Genomic DNA, 20,615 nt, shown 5'->3' with positions numbered 1-20,615 from the left:
ATTAATAAAAACTTTGTTAAACACAAAAATACGTCTCATATATGTCAATGTCATATTACTTTTGAAAGTTTGTTGGCATGTACCGTTGTTTTGCCAACAATGTTCAAAAAATGTAACAGGACAATAATTGCTATTTAAAAGTTAAGATCTTATGTATACCATCTCAAATCTTAATTTGTACTCCTCCATTTTGTATACATCGATAATATGAGTAACATTAAGAACCGTAAAGGTGACAAGAAACCTAACGAGGTCAGCCAACTTACAGAGGAATGTCTCATAGAAAAAAATATCATAGAGAGAGAAGTTGTAAGTACAGTATTTATTGTATTTAAATAATTTACATACATAGATTAGGAATAATCTTTAAATATGAAGTAAAAACTTGCTCTATTCTGTGAAATTAGTAATAAAGTTTTAAATTAGGACTTAGTTATGTCTATTTCTTCTTCCTAGGGAGATGGCGCACCAGCAGAAACTGAAACTGAGCCTCGGGTTGCAGACGCTGGCGTTAAGAACTTAGAGGGCACACCATCTAGTTTCTACTTGCACTTGAAGATAGATTTAGTATGTGCTACCCTACTAGTGGTAGCCCTCTGTACTCGTCTATACAATCTGGAGGAACCAAAATATATAGTGTAAGTACTATGAATAAAAAAGTATGAGTTCTAGTCCTATGAGTAATGAGTGCTCAATTTGTGTAACAGTATCTTATAAAAATTGTAACAAGCTATAAATTTGAAATTTTCAATATACATTTAATGTGATAGCAAGTCCCTTTGTAAGATATAATTTAAATAAAGATAAATTGCAATTGAAAACTAGACAACCTATTATCAGACAGATTAAATTTCAAATAAATTTATTGGTCAGTTTATCTGAGCATGTTGCATCAGCCTTTAGTAATGTGAAGCACAAAATATAATCAAAACTTACATTGTTTTCCAGTTTTGATGAACTGCATTATGGAAGATATGTGTCTTTGTATACCAAAGGCATATTTTTCTTCGATGCACATCCTCCCCTTGGCAAGCAACTTCTATACTTGGCTGGCCGAGCTGCTGGGTATGATGGCAACTTCACATTTGACAGGATTGGGTCTCCATACTCTGATAATGTACCAATAAGCGCACTGAGGTTAGTGCCTGCTGTTGCAGGCAGCCTACTTGTGGCTGCATCATATTATTTGATGCTTGAGATGTGTACATATCATTGGACAGCTGTCTTAGCTGCACTTTTAGTTCTGTTTGGTAAGTACTGTCCTCTCAATTAACATAAAAATAAGAAACAATTTTTGCAATTTTTTTTTCTCTGTTGGATGGATGACCTGGTTAAAGCCTTGGGTTCATGGTGGATGCAGGCCGCTTCCAACTGTAGCAACTGGCGGTATATGGGGAGGCCTATGTCCAACAGTAGATGTCTTACAGCTGATATGATGATGGTGATAATGATGATGATGACCTTGCCAATACAACAAGGGTGAAAGCCATTAATAAAAAAGTTTCCATTACTGCCTGCCTACAAAAATGTTCACACTTCCCCATTGATACACACTATGATATCATGATGGTTATTGGTTGCATAATAATAAAGTACCTGGGCGACCAAGCTTTGCTCAGGCTAAAACTTGATAATAAGCTTTTTCCCAGAGATAAGACCAAGCTAGACAGATTCATCTAAATTGTTGGAGCCGTTTCTGAGATCCCCAAAATTAGAATTGTTTGTTTTAAGGTATAGATAATACTAAAGTAATGCTCTTTCATTTCCAGAGAACTGTCTTCTAGCACAGTCAAGGTTTATGCTGTTAGAATGCATTCAAATTTTATTTGGATTGTGTGGAATTTTGTTTGCTCTAAAACATACTAAATCCAATGGTGTATCTGCTGTTGTTTATTTATGTATCAGTGCGTTTTCGCTTGGGTGTTGTGTTTCGTAAGTACCATTTATATGCTATGCAGTTGATTATTAATCATACGAAATTAAGGAAGTTGTTGAATAATATGTAAAAATGTTTCAGGATTAAATACTCTGGTCTTTACACATACTATCTTGCAGTATCAATAGTCGGCCATCAGATCTGGGAACGCATCGGCCAGGCGAAGTCGACCGCGCGTTTAGTGTTCTCCAGTCTGTGGAGGCTTTTTGTCCTCGTAGCGATTCCGTTGGCAATATACGTGGGGGTGTTCTACGCTCACCTAGCGATGCTGCCGAAGGCAGGGCCGCACGACAGCGTGATGACGAGCGCGTTCCAGGCCTCGCTGCAGGGCGGCCTGGCCAGCATCACGCGCGGCCAGCCGCTGCACGTCGCACACGGCTCGCAGATCACTCTGAGGTGTTTCATGGGCTTTTTTATTTTAATAATAGTCTCTACAATAATACAATAATTGTTCCAAGATGGGCTCCATCAGTATGAAGTGACCAAAAGCGAATAATATTATTCGAGTAAAATCTTCGTACATGCGCACACGCCTGTCGTTCCCCACTTTTTTCCCGCTCATTGTTCTAATTCTCTCATGGCGAGTCTGGGCTAAAAAATATAATATACTTGACTAGGGAATAGAGGGATGGGAAAAATAGTAAAAGCGTAACATCTGTTTAATCTGCTCTAACTTATCTAGGAAACAAATAAGGTTGAAGCAAAAGTACTTAGTACTAAAGATATATTTCACCAACAACAAGGTGCCTATATAGTAGCGCATGTAATGTATGCTGTATAGACAGCGCTTACAGTACGATTACTTGTCAACTTTGAGGTCATACAAATAAAATAGTTTTTACATAATCTGTAAACGTGGGTAGCGGTATACTAAAAATGGCTTTACGCCCATCTATCCAGTGTTAACTCCAAGTAATCGTACTGTACCTACTTGTGCGAATAATAATGACAATACCTACCAGAGCAAGAAATCGTGCACGATTTCATGCTCTGTGGCGCCATACTTAAAAAGCCGTTTATAAACTATTGGGGGCCCTGGGCACCTTTTCATTCCCCTCCTCGCGCCATGCGTGAATGTGTAAAGTTACGAGGGGGCTTCATCCTTCATGTGGCAATGAGTTCGTGCCCAGAGTGCCCAGTAGGAAAGAGAAAAAGGGGCCTGATGTAGATACTAGGTACCAGTTAGTGTTAGTATAGTAAGTTGTTTGTTTATTGTCAGGCACGCGCACGGGCGCGCCTGCTGGCTGCACTCGCACGCGCACGTGTACCCGGTGCGGTACAGCGACGCGCGCGGCTCCAGCCACCAGCAGCAGGTCACCTGCTACAGCTTCAAGGTTTGTGTCGAGCGCACAAAGCCTGTTTCTAAACCGGCCGAGTGAGACTCGGACGGAGTCGGATCAATGAATTTCCAGTGTTAGCAGAGTCCTGCTGCAAAACAAATTGTATGCTGTATGGGGTCATTTTAGATTGGTTACTGACTAGAAAAAAAATATAAGATTTTCATGTTTTTTATATTTGTTGTGCTGTTAGATAGAACTACCTTCATATCAAATTTCAAGTATCTAGAATAGTTGGAAGTGCCCTCTAGGTTTTGATTCCCTGGAACCCTACACGGGTTCTGTTTTTGACGACTTCAATACGAAACCTTAAAAACTATTGTATTCATTTTCAAAAAGAATTGCAATTCCCTGATGAACAAGTACCGGAATTCAGTCAAATATACCAAAACGCAAAGTAACGTACGTATGTGTGCGCATTAATAGCAAAGAGAGGAGAAAAAGAACAATGAGGTCAATTTTAGTACTTTTTGACCCCCCTTGTACCTACCCCATGTCATCAAAAATAAGCTTAACAAAAATCCCCCGCCTCCTTTGGGATTTGCGTACCTAATACTTAATGACCCCAAACGACAATTCAAATATCGTCGATGACATTTCTATTCTTCGTATTATTAATTCTGTGAGACTGCAATAAATAGTGTTGTTAGCTAGTCGTGATTTGGTATACAGGACGTGAACAACTGGTGGATCGTGAAGCGTCCGGACGTGGCGTCGCTCGCGGTGGCGCGGCCGCCGGACGCCATCCGGCACGGCGACACGGTGCAGCTGCTGCACGGGATCACCAGCCGCGCGCTCAACTCGCACGACGTCGCCGCGCCCGTTTCGCCGCACTCGCAGGTAACGCATTCCACACACTCCACACTGCCGGCAGCCGGCAGTCAGAACGTGGAGTAAGGCTCTCCCCACATCTATCGACGCGGAATAGACTCTAGCCGACCAAAAGACGCTTTAAGAGCGAAAACGACGTCTTCCCGTCGGTAAACGCGTTTCGCGTCGGCTGAGCCGATCGACGTCTTTTTCGCTCTTATTGCGTGGACAGAAAGAGTTTTGGTGGGCTAAAGCCGATTCCGCGTCGATAGGCTTACCGAGCTCGTGTGACGATCTGCGAAAGATGCGTCGAACCGAGGACAGAGCGCAATGGCGCTCATAGGGAGAGACCTATGTCTAGCCACTGCTGTAAGATGGTGATGATGATAGGTCGTCAGAATAACTGTGGTACATTCAGATCGCTACCAACCACACCATCCCATCGGCTAATCTTGCCGACGAACAGCAGTACTCGCTTTGTTCTGACCCGGCCGGGATATAAGATAGTCTGTAAAATCGCAGGCGCATGAGGTTCTCTCTTAGCTATATAGACTGGCAACGTATCTGCGATTCTCTAGTGTTCAGCTGAACCGGGTTATGCGGATAATCACGGGGACATTGCGTCCAGGCGGCCAGGGGGCTCTCCGTGTTGGCTAACATAGCCCCTCCGCACTTGAGGCGCACGCAGGCAGCGGCGGTAGAATGGGGTAAAGCGATTGGTACCTACTCCTCGCGTAAGCCTCTGGTCAGATCCCGCCATCCGCCAACCTTTTAACATCCGGTTTGCCTGGTCAGCCGAGTGGCAGTCTCAGGAATACTCGGCGGGAGACTTCGTGGGGAACCCGTCCGCCGGGCTACCTGGCTTTAAAGCCAATCGTAAAAAAGTAAACCGCATCCGCTCAGGTGTCGCCCGCTGCAACCACTGCCTGCACAAAGTGGGACCTTAAAAACTTGCCAGCGTGTGACTGCGGCGCTCCGCAGCAGACAACCTATCACATCTTGGAGTACCCCAACCGACGTTTTGCTGGCGGTTTCAGGGGGCTTAATAGATGTTCTCGGGAGGCTATAGACGGCTAAGTAGTTTACATTTAGTATTATAGGAAACGCAGGACTTATATTCGAAAGGCGTACGATAATAATAATAATCTAGTGTTATGGATGTTCATGAGTGGTGGTGCTTACTTACCATCAGGTGCCAAACTCGCTTCAGTGTTTGCCAATGTATTAAAAAAAATTTTTTCGCTTTTTCTTTTTCTTGTCCTAAAAGATCCAAACCTATATTTTATATCTTATTCAATTATTCCTTAGTTTTATATTTCTCTATATCGAAAATACAAACTGAAATATAGATGCACAGAAAAACCAGAAAAATAAGACCAGCGCTGGGAATCGAACCCAGGTCCTCGGCATTCCGTGCCGTGTGCTATACCGCAACAAAAAAAGTAACAAATTTTTTGTAATTGAAATAAAAAATACAAAAAGATTCCAAAAAATCAATCTTATATTTCTCTCTCTGATACGCATTTTAGGATTGTCTTATAAATTATTATTATTATTTTAAGTTCCCTAACACAAGTATTGCAACAACACCTTGTTTAGGACCTTAGTCTTAGTTTTAGTGAAGATGATTTGCTGTTCAGAACTCGATTATAAACCCACGAAAGATTCTTTCAAATAGCGCTACCATTGTAGCTTTACGTTTGGGAATTAAATAATCCATGCTGTTATGTTACAATATAAATTGTTACCGCGCGCGTTAACTCTCAGTTGATTTTCTGTTATCTTACTGTCTCATGAATCAACTGAAATTCAAAAGGGATTGGTGAAATAGGGCCTTAGAATTTAACTACTTTTAACACGTTTAACTACCTTTTAGGAAGTATCCTGCTACATCGACTACAACGTATCCATGCCGTCTCAGAACTTGTGGCGCGTAGAGATAATCAACCGTGACAGCGACGACGCGACGTGGGACGGCATCCGGTCGCTGGTGCGACTCGTGCATCAGCCGTCTGGCGCCGCGCTGCGCTGGAGCGGCCGGCAGCTGCCCGCCTGGGGCTTCCACCAGCACGAAGTGGTCGCCGACAAACAGATAGCTCACCAGGATACCATCTGGAATGTCGAGGAGCACCGATATACTAAAGGTAAGTCCTTGTCGGCCGCGCTTTGGAGGTCATTGGGAGAGTGTTGTTAGCGATGTAAAGCGAAGCTCGGGAGTAAGCCGATTTCGCTTAAAATACGTAGACATTGATGAAAGCTAAGCTATTTTTCAAATTCAAAATATTTGTTTTTAGGTATTTTATCCATTTACAAACCCGATTTGAAACTACTTCTTCCTTTTAGTAACGAACTTTACTAGCTACCATAGTATTTAACAAACTATAAATACAATATAACCAAAACTCCACTTTGATCCACTGCCAATGGTCTGATTAACTTTAACTTGAAAGTGTCTTAATTTTTTTTTACAAAAATTAGAAACCCTTCTTCTTAATGAAAACGGGCGCAGAATTTGAATTGAATGTTAATTTTTACGGCCGCTGTCTTTATGTAGATAAGGCATGCCGCACATTACAGAATTTTTTTCGCGTAAACCTGTATTTCGACCGTTCTAAACCGTTATGTGACATTCCAGCCGAGGACCGGCGCGAGCGCGAACGCGAGCTAGTGTCCGCAGAGATGATACCGGCGGCGCGCACGTCGCTGACCTTCTGGGAGAAGTTCGCGGAACTGCAGCTGAAAATGCTAGCGCACGCGCCCGACGCGCCGCTCGGACACATGTTCGCCAGCGAGCCCGCCGAGTGGCCGCTGCTCGCGCGCTCCATCGCCTACTGGCTCTCGCCGCACTCCAATGTGAGTACAGGCGAGCAAGACTTTCAGTAGGCCTCTTAAACTAGCGCTAGCCATCGCCAGTGTCTTTGCATAAGTAGCTCAAAACTTACTTAAATAAAATGTTCTACAGCCATTCGACATTTTGAAAAATACGAAAGCATTTTTGCCCAATCTGAAACTGAGACGCTCGGTTGACAATAGCACCGTTTCGACAGAAGAGTAGTGCTAGGTGCGGCATGGAGAGTAATAATACAGCCTGTGAAAATACATGTAGGTAGGTATGGTCAGCATCAAAAGTAGCGGATCACTTTTTTACTCTGTCGCATTGACACATTGACAATCTTGCTTGGCGTTTAGTACGTGGCTGTAAAAAGACAAAGTCCGAAAGTGTACAGCTACTTTTGATGGTGACTATACATGGGGTATTCTATCTTAGCCCTCTTTGTTCGCAACTCATTTGCAATCCTCTGGATTTTGTGCATTAGGTGGTCACTTGCTCGATATTACTTATATTTTCGATATGTATAAGTAGTTGTTACTTATACATATCAATAATACAAACTGAGACATAGATGCACAGAAAAACCAGAAAAAGAGACCAGCGCTGGGAATCGAACCCAGGTCCTCAGCAATCCGTGCTGCGTGCTATAACCCCTACACCACCGCTGGACAGGAGTCTGGACACGAATTTCTCCTATGCATACATATCTCATTGCTTTTTTCCACTACGCTACTTAAGCAGCAGCATCCATTTCTTAGTTTGTATTTTCGATACGGTTTCACGGGATACCCGTAAAGTAACGAATTTGGAGTTGAAATAAAAAATATAATAAGACTCCATAAAACCAATCGTAATCAATACTCTATACTAATAATATAAAGAGGAAAGATTTGGATTTTTGGATGTTTGTTACGAATTAACTCAAAAACTACTGGACCGATTTTAACAACTCTTTCACTATTAGAATGCTAAATTATTCCAAAGTGCCAGGCAATATTTATTACCAGAAAAAATGAGTGAGCGGTTGTTATTTCGAGATTATATCCCTATCCCGTGGGAATATCAGGATAAAAAGTAGCCTATGTGTTATTCGAGATGTTCAGCTATCTACACACCAAACTTCATTTTAATCCGTCCAGCCGTTGTAACGTGATGGAGTAACATACACACACAAACTTTCGAATTGATAATACACTAGAGTTTACCCGCAGCTTCGCACGCGTAAACTATTCCTGGTAGTTACAATTGAAATTCCGGGATTTTACAAAATTCCCCTGGGGATGCCCAAAATTTAAAATTTTAATTTCACGATTCTAAACCCAGCGGTTAAAATTTTAAGATTTTATCCCTATCCCGTGGGAATATCGGGATAAAAAGTAGCCTATGTATTATTCCAGACGTCCAGCTATGTACGTACCAAATTTCATCCAAATGCGTCCAGCCATTTTAGCGTGAAAGAGTAACAAACATACACTCACACTTTCGCATTTATAATATAAGTAGGATAACTGTTACTTTTGTCATCTTATGTGCAGGCCCAAATCCACCTGATCGGGAACATAGTGACGTGGTACGCGGGCTCGTGCGCGGTGGCGGCGTTCGGCGCGCTGCTGGCGTTGCGGGCGCTGCGCGCGCGGCGGCGCGCCTCCCCGCTGGCGGGCCGCGCCGACGCGCGCTTCTCCGCCGCTGCACACGTGCTCTTCCTCGGCTACTGGCTGCATTACCTCCCCTACTTCTTCCTCGACCGAACCCTTTTCCTCCACCATTACCTACCCGCCTACGTCTTCAAAATACTCCTTCTCGCCTTCGTCATCGAGCACGTTTACTATTCCCTGCAGCTCTGGGAGCGGACCCGCCCGTTCACCAACCTGTTTGTCATCTGCGTAATCGTCTGGCTCGCGTACGTCGTGGTGACGTTTAAGAAGTTCAGCGTTCTTAATTATGGCAACAGCGATCTGACCGAAACCGAACTCATGAGCCTCCGTTGGAAGGACACTTGGGATTTCATTCTACATAAGAAATAAATTCACATTATTTACTGTGTCATAAAATTAATCCGGAATATTTAAATAGGTGGTTGGGCAAGTCTAAACATCTATGTAAGGGTTCTAAATTAAAAGAAAAAAAAATCCGGAATCAGCAAACTTTAATTGGATTTTTAACGTTTTGAACATTGAACGTTTTTGTCGACTAATCTTGCAGGTTTTGCCCAATCATTTGATGAAATATTATAACACCTAATGACGTCCCTGACGTCCGACTGTAAATCCAGTACACGCCATTGCGAGTCTCGTCACAAATGTTTACGTTTAAGTATATTTATTTTTTTAAGCATATAGTTGAAATAAGAACCTACCCACAGAGCGTTGCTCGTGAATGGAATTCAGTATTAACATAAAGACGAGTTTAGACTTGAAGAAAAATCGTGCAAGTTGCATAACATTGCGGCGCTCGATTGACCACTACGAGTACATACTCGTTGGCTTTACGGCCTCGCAATGTAATGCAACTTGCACGATTTTTCTTGAAAGTCTAAACTCGGCTTAAAGTACTTTCTCGACTTTAATACTCATTAAGTTTCATCAAATAATGTAAATTAATAGGTTTAAGTAGATAAAAAATTCAATCGAAATGGATCTGGTGGCTATAAGCTTGTTGTAATTTTGTTGCAGTATTTGTACATCATTTTTAAACTATTGTAAGTGTACCTATTCCGTCCAGTGTTCTTTTATAATTTTATAATAAATCTATACAAAAAAACGTTTTTTTTTTCAATTATAATCGTCCCGGGCTACATTAATAGCCACTTAATGAATTGTTTATTTTTAAAGCTCTGCTCATAATATCGACAAGTTCTGAACGAGATATGCAATTCATTTGATATTCCGTAGGTATTCGACTTGTGCTGTTGGCATGTAAGTCGCTATACATACGATATAGTGTTATTCTTTACTTAATTTCGGTGAATACGTATGTAGTGTGCTAGCAATAGGAACAAAAACCGCGTGAGTGATTAGTAATACTCTTTGGTGATTAGACTTGCTTGCTACCCACTATAAAAAAGGCTACTATGGCTACTAGTGTCGACCAGTCATCGTCATCGAAACTGCCTTCAACTTCAACAAAGTTAGCTGATGACATGGTTAAAAAGAAAAATTTGTTTGTTGTAAAATTTATTTCAATAAAGCAATATTAGATAGAAAGCTAGGGTTGCTACATTTCCATGGGCTGCACGCGGTGAACTGCTACAGACTCCACGGTCAGTGGAATCACTCGCTGTTTCAACACGGCAGTGGTCCCGGCTGCATATCTGTATGAACCTTGCTTCTTGCCCTGCAAATAAAGATAAAATGAAGTTAGATTTCCAGGTTACCAAAGTGGACCAGAATCGCCTGCTCAGAACATGTGATCTCTTCAATCAATGCTCAAATTTAATATTAAAATGACCTTTTTTATACTTCTTTATGTACTCAATGCAGCCAATGTATTTAAAAATGTTTATTTTTGATTTTTAGTCACCTTAACATTAGCTTCTTCAAATGTTCTTAGATATTGTGCTGGTCCTGAGTTGCGAATGACACACAGATCAACATTGGATCCAGAACCCAAGTCATTGAAGATACCAGCTGCAATAGCATCTCTGACCAACTTTTTGCCCTCTTCCTCGCTCATTTTTGGTTTCCAGCCCGATTCAAACACAGACATAGCTGCCAAGGAGCCTGAGCCTGAAACAAGAAAATATAGTTTTTTATTAATTTATTATAGACACATAAATGATTACCAATTAGACATGAAATTTCCCTATGATAGTGCTTTCAATTTGAGTTCAAATTTCAATTTGTCTGTATGTTTTTCTTTTTTTTTTGTGTGTTTGTTACGCGATAACTCCGCCAATTGTGGGCCGAAATTCAAAATATTTTTTTTTCTAAAGGACATACTTCTGAGGTGGTCCCATTGTCACCAAGTCAGGATCTGATGATAGGATCTTATCTTAGAAAAATCGTACGCAACCCTCAAATTTTAAAAGCACACCTATAGTGTTTGGCATTTTTAACACCAAGTCAAGTATTACAATATTTTAGTCTATCGCGGTCATTACTAATTTAATGAATTAAATTCGGGTTTTGGTTCCCCGCCGCCAAGTGTGCAACTTGTCAGGAAGAGGGTAGATTGGTTGCATCCAATTTATTTTTCTGACTGACAGTTATACCAGCATATCCACAATTCTCCAGTTGTCTCATGATCATGGCGTATGCAACTGTGCAGAAATATCAAGCTTCAGTAAAATCAAGGTACAGGGAACAAAACCCAAATTTAATTCATAAAATAAGTCAAGTATATACATTCAGAAAGTATCATTTGGTGAACTGGACCTGATGAAGAAGACTGTAGGTACCAGTACTCTGTTATAAAATAATTTAACTATGCATGTTTGGGCTTAATGGAATCTTTGTGAGATGCACTTTGGCTACAAATCACTAAAAACCATATAAAAAAACCTTGAAAATTATTTTCTGCTTATATGAAGTTGGTGCCTCAGCATGAGCCAGCAGGAGTGATTGAAGCACAATATAAAGTATATAGGTGAGGTAGACGACTATAGGCCCACTCCAGCTGGCTCATGCTGAGGCACCGACTTCATACTGGTAGAAAATTATTTTCATGATTTATAGTAGTCAGTTTAATTTTTTTTGGTTTGTGGTTTTCATACAAATTTGTAGGTATCTCATATCCAGTGTTAGCAGAGTATCTTCTAAATAAAATGTTTGCAGTGTGGAGTAATTTTAAATCTTTTTTGATTATCTGTACAGACTGTTCTGACTTTTCTTATTGGTTGTAAGCACCACCCACCAAATATACCTTCATGCCAAATTTACAGTTTCTAAGACAATACTTTATATTTTATATTCCCCTGTAATTTGTAAGGAAACACTTTTTTTAATGACTGCATTTACTTCAAAAAACTTGGACATAATCTAAAATCTACCAAATAGTCAAAAACGTCACTTGGCCAATTTTTGACTTATGCAGTATTGTCATATAAGCAACACTATGTTGGTGCCAGACTCTGGTGATCAATATCACTTCATGATTAAGATTGAGTTTTCCTATACTCCTGTACATACCCATGGTTGCATAGGGCAGCTTGTCAACAGATCCATGAGGGTAAATGCAGTAGATGTGAGGTCCAGTGCGGTCGACTCCACCGAGTACGAGCGCGGCGCCGATGTGGCCCTGGTAGCGGAACAGCATACGCTTGAGCAGCGTGGCGGCCGTGCTGACTGGCACCGTGCGCCCCGTGTGCAGCCGCTGCAGCTCCAGCTGAGACGCCACCGTCGCCGTCGTCATCTCTGTGTCCGCCGCCGTCCCCGCCCCACAACAGTACATGTTCCCCGCCAAGTAATGAATCTTTTCGCAGTTCTTGTCCGAAACTATTGTGTTCTCAGTGGCGCGAGTATCGGCACCCAGAATAACACCGTCAGCGTAAATTATACCCACGATGGTTGTACCAGTCTTTGTCGCCTTCGGAGCCGGGAAACCTTTTTGTTCGAGGAACGCATTCCTGAAAGTGATACGAACAATAAACAAACGGCATTTCGTTTATGAAGATGAACAGGAAAAATGTCGCTCTTCAGATATAACTTACCGCTGAAAGTTTTCAAATGAAAATCCTGGAGCTGGAATTTCCGGTGCCAAAACTGATGCCATGTTTAGTTCTTTATATTATCTATAATTTCAGAATGTCTTTTTCAGTAATTCGTAATGTAATGCAAAATTTGTGAAAAATGTGATGACTTGCACCGCTTGTCAAAACCTTGGTTTGGTGTTTGTCCACAGATAAAGTAGTAAATATATTCATGACTCCGTGACATTCAATAAATTTTAAATTTTAGGCAGTGCTTAAAACCGTGTGTCAAATAGATCAAAACATAGCATCGTTTAACTGGCAATTTAGTTGCGACGAGGCTACACGTCATTGGCTGATAGTAGTAATGTATTTTTTTGGAACATTTTAAGTCTTATTGCAATGAAAAAAAAGCTATATTTCATCACTGAGCTAAGTAGATATGCTTTTTCAAACTACGTAAAACTAGACGACCAATAGGGAGTGGACGAATTGTCTTCACACGCCTCTATTATTTTCTGTCAAATTTACGTCAAAATTCCGGACTAAACGCGATGTTTAGCGGATTTCGTACAGAATTTTCGTAGAATTTAATAAAATTAGTTCCTAAGTAGCAAAATGTTAACGAATTCCGTATATGTGATTTTAGTTTATTTAGTTTCGACTGCGGTCATAGTGCTAGCAGGCCGTGACTTTTATCAAATACTCGGCGTGTCTCGTTCGGCCAGCACGAATGAAATCAAAAAAGCTTACAGAAAATTAGCAAAGGCGCTGCACCCGGACAAGAATCAGGATGATCCAAATGCGTCGAATAAGTTCCAAGACTTAGGGGCAGCGTACGAAGCGCTGTCGGACCCTGAGAAGCGCGAGTTGTACGACCGCTGCGGGGAGGATTGTCTGAAGAAAGAGGGAATGATGAACAATAACGACCCCTTCGCGAGTTTCTTCGGAGACTTCGGGTTCCACTTCGGTGGCGAGCCACAGCAGCACGAGACGCCGCGGGGCGCCGACATCACCATGCAGCTTTCAGTCTCGCTAGAAGAACTTTACAACGGCAATTTCATTGAGGTCTGTTATTACGAGACACAGATTCTTGGTTGACCTTAAGTGTTTATTACCTTATTATGGGAATAACATACTTCACTAATATGGCAGACATGAATATGTTTCACTTACATTTTCGTTTTTTTTCAATAAATTTTGTAATCTACAGATAACCAGAAATAAACCAGTGATCAAGCCAGCGTCAGGCACACGCAAGTGTAATTGCCGACAAGAGATGGTGACCCGTAACCTTGGGCCAGGCCGCTTCCAAATGATGCAGCAGACAGTTTGTGATGAATGCCCTAATGTCAAGTTTGTCAATGAAGAAAGGCTGCTGGAAATTGAGGTATGTTTTTGATTTCATATTTATAGTCAACACTGGGTTTTGTAGAAAACATAAAAACTTCTCACTGTGCTTGGTCATGGTTGCTTACAAAAATTCCTCATTGAATGGGATTTCGGAATTTCCCTGTTTTAAATTCTAATTCTTACAATTAACTAAGTAGAGGTTCAGGGCCGGATTTAGAGGTCTGGATCGGAGGCCAAGATGAATAGTATTTTTAATATTTAAGTCCTCAACAACATAAATATTCTTCATTATAAGTACTCACAAAAAAAAACAAGTCCATTTGATGTAAGGGCTGACTTATTATGGAAACCTGACTTTGGTCTTTGGCATGAATATACTTCAATATATCATTCACGCGGACAGTGGTAAATAAAAAATCAACTCCATGTCTTAATAATATTGCATTGTCATCGGATTTACACATGCATGTAAAATTTCAGCTCAATCGGTTGTTCTAACTATCATTACACTGCAAATAAATATAATGCTTATAATAAGTTTTTGTTAAAAAAAACATTTTTTATACAAGCTTTATTTGCCGAATGTACTTTATGTTGACTGTACTTGCATTGTCATCTAAACTACATATCTGTACCAAATTTCAAGTCGGTACTATTAACTATTGAGGAGTTCCCTCCTGCAGAGACGATCCTGGAGGACCACCAAGATGTCACTACCAGATTATTGTATTGTCACCAAATTTACATAAGTATGCCAAATTTCAAGTCGATCGGACCACTGGAAGTGGGTCAAAATTTGCTTCCAAGATTTGACCCAAACAAACAGGGCAAGCTAAAGAAAAGCTTCTAAAATATCGCCGAAATGTAAGCCCTTGTGCAAATATTTCTAATAAAAACAATTTGAATTCTCATCCTCTTTGGTTCTGGCTGTTTACTTCTGAAACCACTGCCCGAGCCGCGCCGCGCGCGGCTTAAAAAGTGGCTTGCCCCGGAACGCATATTTGTCATAATTAATTTCAGATATTGCAAAATATTCACAAAATTATTCTAATTATAAATAAACCCGCGTAGCTCACCCAAAAACTATGAGATTTGACATTTCGGAGACCTCACGCTACACTAGCGCCTCTAGTGGCGAATTCATACGCGATAGCCCTCATTCGGTGGACTTCGTATGTTGTGTAATTAAATAATAAGAAGCTCGACAGTGTGAATAAATTTTAAACTGTAGTATATAAGTGGGTACGTTACTTTGTTATTGCTTAGATATAAGGTAGTTTAAGAACGATCATGTGACGTCAGTCCGGAATAAATCGTCTTGCCGTACACATGTCTCTTCATTGCGCTCCTGGTTTGCTACCTACACTTCAGTAGCGACAGGCTAATAAAACATTCGTGCTAATTCGCGTGCATAAGAACTTGTAAATAGTGTAAAATACTTAGTATGATTTTCTTAGTGTAAAAAACAATAGGTAAATATAGTGATTAGTACAGTGTGGGTTTGGCGAGCGCTTTATCAAAGTTGGCTTCATTGAGGCTTGTGGTTAATTTATGAACTTTATTAATTTTGCACAAAAACGAATAAACCACACAATCAGACAGTCACTATATATATTATCGAAGCTTTTATAAAACATCATTAAAATCGCATTAGTACATCGCAATAGACGTTGCTAGGCGACTCGGACGTCAAGCAATCAAAAAACGCCGAAAAAAACACGTTTCTTGTATGACGACCCCCTATTATTGTAACTTTATTTTATTATTAGTATTTGTTTATAGCGGCCACAGTAATACATAATCTGTGAAAATTTCAAGTTCCAACTTTTACGGCTTAAGAGATAGAGCCTTGTGACAGACGAACAGACAGACAGACAGGCAGAGCAGACAGACAGCGGAGTCTCAGTAATAGGGTCCCGTTGGCACCCTTTGGGTACGGAACCCTAAAAACTACGCGGAGCGCGGAGCGATGGAAAATGACGTCACACGCTGTCACGTACGTAGCTGTTGGCGGGACGCGATATTTATGCGAACTTTGAGTGCGTATAAAATCATAACTACTTGGTATTTTTGAATGAAAAAAAAAACAAATGTATTTGTGTATATAAAAGCTTTACTGTAACAAAGCTTTCAAGTGATTTTGCACACCTATTATAACATTCTTCATTATGTTTGTACAAATTACTATATGCACAAAGTAGATAATATAACAGAGACACCACCTAGTAGGTACAAGCAAATGATATCACCCTATAGTATTCAACTGGCTATTTTTCTTTCCTTCGATTTTCCAATAGATGGCACCAGTGAGCACAAACACGACACGTATTGCCATCTAGTGAGACACTAAGATACGGTACACTGACAACAATCAACAAGCTCACCAACTGAGCCTAGACGAGTAGAGATACGCATGATGTCTCTGTCTTATTTACTTCGTTAGAATGGGCATGTTTCTCTTAAATAGTTTCGACGATGTGTGCAAGCGCGGGCACCCAGCAAGCGCATTCCGGTTATTCGCCATCTAGCGTCACAATTGCATAACACCAGCTATAGCTCAGTGACATGTAGCCACATTCGCGTATTTCGTATTCCGGATTTTTATGGTGTTTCTTATCTTCAAATTAAGGAGTTGAATTAAGGTTGATGTGAAGTTGTGTTTATAAAATATGCTAGTCTTTATTTAATCTCAATTTTCTACTTAATTCGGCTTGTTCACATTTTATAATTTACAAACGTTAATGGTAGTGATCTATTGCTTTATGTAAAGGTAAAACGGCGGAAAAAAATATAAAAGGAAAAGTTGTTACACTAGTAGTGTTCCTTTGATATTTTTTCGCTGTTTTACCTATGCCAGTACTTACTACCTACCTACTTTTACCTGTAGCCCGGATGCCCTCCCCTAAATCTGGCCCTGTTGAGGTTATCACTTGCCACTATTAAAATATATGGAAAAAGTTTAGTTTAGGTTTCCCAACAAACCTCTTTTTTGCCATTTTAGGTGAGTTGGTGCTCCAGATGGCCACAAGTCGCGGTTCGTGGTGAAGGGGAACCACACGTGGATGGAGAGCCGGGAGACCTCATCATCGAGCTCCACACAGAAAAGCATGCCCGATTCACTCGCAAGGGGATGATCTCTACACCAACATTACCATATCTTTACAGGTACGTTTTGAAGATAAATGATTACTCGCCCCATATTGATGCCGAACCTGTTTCCAACAACAATATTTATTATTAAGTCACCAACGTATAATATTGCACAATTTCGGAGAAATAACGTCTCCCTGTCTCACACCTCGCTGCAGTTGGATTGGTGTGTACTCCGTCCTCAACCGGATCGACATAGTGGCGCTGCTGTACAAACTCTTTAACACCTCGATGTATCTAATCAATATGGCATCGCTGAAGGGACTGCAGTACAGCCCCAGGTCTCGATTGAATCGAAGGCTTTTTCATAGTCCACAAATGCTAAACATAGTGCCATATACTCCTCGTCTTCTGTATAATCTGGCGGAGCGTGTGAATGTGTCTATGGTGCTAAAGCCTTACGGAATCCAGCTTGTCGGGAGGCTGGAATCATCAAATCTTCGCTCGAGACGATTCGTAATGACCCTCGAAAACAACTTGTATACATGACTCGAGTGAGATGGTCTATAGTTCTTCAATAAGGTATTGTCGCCTTTTTTGAAAGAAGAGCACCACCACACTCCTGTGCCATGCTTCCGGCGTGGTACCCTCGAGTATGACGGAATTAAATAACTCTGAGGACTACAAGTACCGGTTTACCCACCCGCTCTCAGAAGTCCACCTAGTAGGTACAAGCAAATTGATATCACCCTATAGTATTCAACTGGCTATTTTTTCTTTCCTTCGATTTTCCAATAATGGCACCAGTGAGCACAAGTAACACGACACGTATTGCCATCTAGTGAGACACTAAGATACGGTACACTGACAACAATCAACAAGCTCACCAACTGAGCCTAGACGAGTAGAGATACGCATGATGTCTCTGTCTTATTTACTTCGTTAGAAGAGATGGCATGTTTCTCTTAAATAGTTTCGACGAATGTGTTGCAAGCGCGGGGCACCAGCAAGCGCATTCCGGTTATTCGCCATCTAGCGTCACAATTGCAAAACACTACGAAAGCCTCATAGCTGAAATGTAGCCAATGTAGCCTATATTACGTATTCTGAATTTTATTTTTATGGTGTTTCTTTCTTCAAATTAAGGAGTTGAATTAGGTTGATGTGAAGTTGTGTTTATAAAATATGCTAGTCTTTATTTTAATCTCAATATTTCTACTTAATTCGGCTTGTTCACATTTTATAATTTACAAACGTTAATGGTAGTGCCATCTATTGCTTTATGTAAAGGTAAAACGGCGGAAAAAAATATAAAAGGAAAAGTTGTTACACTAGTAGTGTTCCTTTGATATTTTTTCGCTGTTTTACCTATGCCAGTACTTACTACCTACCTACTTTTACCTGTAGCCCCGGATGCCCTCCCCTAAATCTGGCCCTGTTGAGGTTATCACTTGCCACTATTAAAATATATGGAAAAAGTTTAGTTTAGGTTTTGAGAAAAACCTCTTTTTTGCCATTTTAGGTGGAAGTTGGTGCTCCAGATGGCCACAAGTCGCGGCTTCGTGGTGAAGGGGAACCACACGTGGATGGAGAGCCGGGAGACCTCATCATCGAGCTCCACACAGAAAAGCATGCCCGATTCACTCGCAAGGGGGATGATCTCTACACCAACATTACCATATCTTTACAGGTACGTTTTGAAATAAATGATTGCTTTATTTTTATCTGACTGCCCCAAGGAGGGTTATGTTTTTAACAACAATAATATTTTATTACTAGTCAACAACAGTATAATATTGCACAATTCCAAATTTATTGGACCCATTTATCACTCATATTTCACTTACTTCAAAATATTAGAACAATCCCCACAAAAACATAATTTTCTATTGTTTGGACAAAAGTATAAAACACAAGTATAGCTAATTCCTTATCTCACTGTAATCAAGTTTACTGCTAACCACAGTTGATTAAATGTGAAATATTAATTGGGTGAATATTCTCACCTTGAGCAATTTGCTTGATAAGAGTATTGCTTTTAGTACTTACACTATTATTTTCAATTTATTTAGTTCCATTTATGTAGATACCAGGTGGTATCAATGTGGTATGTAGAAATATAACACTGCATAGCCAATCCATTGCCACACTAACACAATAGTTTGCTGCCAATATTGTATTGGCAAGTTTATATCCCATGTTACTCCATCTGAGAGCAGGTGTTTGAGGTATTTAATTGTGCAAAATTCAAGGACTGAATCCTATCAATGAATTCATTTCATTTTTTTTATTTTTTTTTATTAATTTTATGTATGTTATGAATGAATCAAAGATTAAGTTTTTAGTCCATGTTTTTTTAATCCCAGTTTCCTTTTTTTAAGGGGAATGAGTACAAGCTAGTTTTTTTAAATTATTATTTCAGTACCTAATGAAAACTAACCAAAACTATATGGTTTTATAGTCCTCGAATTTCGCACACTACCGTCCGTCCGTACTGTCGTGTTGACAGGTGTCCATGGGCGGCGGTGATTGCTTCCCATCAGGTGACCCGCATGCTCGTTTTCCTCCTCTTATATAAAAAAACCTACTTCCATTAGCTGCTCCACCATGACCCTGATAATGACTGAATAGTGATTTTATCTTTATCGTCATGCAGAATATATACATAATGTATAGAACACCAAACTACTTTTAAAGCACTAATTATTTTCGAACAAATAGTTTTGCAGTGGCAGGTTATTATGGTAAAACATTTTATTTGGATGCAAATACTTATACATATAAATAAGATGAATTCGCGCATCACTTCAGCCCTGCTGTACCTATTTGGTTAATTCTTTTTTTGCTGTTTTTGTGATGGTCAGGTGAAGGGTTTGTATGAAATAAATTGGTTGACAAATCGTATGCAATCTTACTAAATTAGTTTCTCATGACTCGTATCAGGTATTATACACACCAGTTCAGTGAATAATACCTAATTGTACGTACAGTAAGCATCAAAATGAGGGACAACTTTTTTCACTTCCAACCTTGTATGACGAGTACAACATTGGAAGGAATTACTGTTTTTAATTGCATTAGCAACAATTTTGGTTATCCCAGTCCCAGCCTATGTTACATGTATTGAGTATGGTTATTATAATTATAACCTGTAACTTTTAAAATTAAAATAGGTACTTTAATAGATACAATATAATAGATATGCTACTCTTGGTCGTCAATGTTGAGTTTTGCATTAAGCATCCGTTACTTAGCTTACCTATGTTATTCCAGGATGCCCTGACCGGGTTCACACTGGAGCTGAAACACCTGGACGGGCACACGGTTTCCGTGACGCGCGACAAGGTGACGTGGGCGGGCGCGCGCGTGCGCAAGAAGGGCGAGGGAATGCCTAACTTCGAAAACAACAACCTACATGGGAACCTGTACATCACCTTCGACATTGACTTCCCCAAACAAGACTTCAGTGATCAGGAAAAAGAAGGTATGTAGCTACCATGCATAGAACAAGTGACTTATCATATCCATATCACACAAGAAGGACCTCTTATTAACTAGACCAGTGGGGAAGCTTAATAATATCAGATTAGGGACGATTTTCATACGATTAGCACAAATTTAACAGTTTAT

The 20,615-nt window shown here is 40.3% G+C and overlaps 3 protein-coding genes across 4 annotated transcripts in view; 2 read left to right on the top strand and 1 right to left on the bottom strand.

The window, feature by feature from the left end:
* The first annotated feature begins 73 nt into the window (after window positions 1-73).
* rt (Protein O-mannosyltransferase rt) lies at window positions 74-9,670 on the top strand. Its single transcript, XM_074085908.1, has 10 exons — window positions 74-309; window positions 457-638; window positions 949-1,250; window positions 1,770-1,932; window positions 2,018-2,332; window positions 3,156-3,270; window positions 3,946-4,113; window positions 5,960-6,227; window positions 6,719-6,936; window positions 8,452-9,670. The coding sequence occupies exons 1-10, from the start codon at window positions 208-210 to the stop codon at window positions 8,938-8,940; spliced, it is 2,322 nt and encodes a 773-aa protein (XP_073942009.1). The 5' UTR covers window positions 74-207; the 3' UTR covers window positions 8,941-9,670.
* A 402-nt stretch (window positions 9,671-10,072) lies between these two features.
* Window positions 10,073-12,762, bottom strand: LOC141426761 (proteasome subunit beta type-7-like). The gene is made up of 4 exons (XM_074085907.1): window positions 12,564-12,762; window positions 12,043-12,479; window positions 10,436-10,641; window positions 10,073-10,249 (listed from the first exon to the last, which is right to left on the bottom strand). The coding sequence occupies exons 1-4, from the start codon at window positions 12,623-12,625 to the stop codon at window positions 10,130-10,132; spliced, it is 825 nt and encodes a 274-aa protein (XP_073942008.1). The 5' UTR covers window positions 12,626-12,762; the 3' UTR covers window positions 10,073-10,129.
* A 284-nt stretch (window positions 12,763-13,046) lies between these two features.
* LOC141426760 (dnaJ homolog shv-like) overlaps window positions 13,047-20,615 on the top strand; it is an 11,208-nt gene continuing 3,639 nt past the window's right edge. The window contains exons 1-4 of one of the 2 annotated variants that reach the window (XM_074085906.1): window positions 13,047-13,610; window positions 13,756-13,932; window positions 18,508-18,675; window positions 20,259-20,469. In XM_074085906.1, the coding sequence (XP_073942007.1) occupies window positions 13,161-13,610; window positions 13,756-13,932; window positions 18,508-18,675; window positions 20,259-20,469 (1,006 nt within the window). In that variant the 5' untranslated portion in view covers window positions 13,047-13,160. The remainder of the gene's footprint in view (window positions 13,611-13,755; window positions 13,933-18,507; window positions 18,676-20,258; window positions 20,470-20,615) is intronic. The other variant, XR_012451256.1, reaches the window with a different exon arrangement.

This window comes from Choristoneura fumiferana, chromosome 3, assembly GCF_025370935.1.
Source record: "Choristoneura fumiferana chromosome 3, NRCan_CFum_1, whole genome shotgun sequence".
In the NCBI taxonomy this organism is placed as follows: Eukaryota; Metazoa; Arthropoda; class Insecta; order Lepidoptera; family Tortricidae; genus Choristoneura; species Choristoneura fumiferana.
The sequence above is the reverse complement of the archived record's forward strand: the minus strand, read 5'-3'. Positions and strand labels throughout refer to the sequence as shown.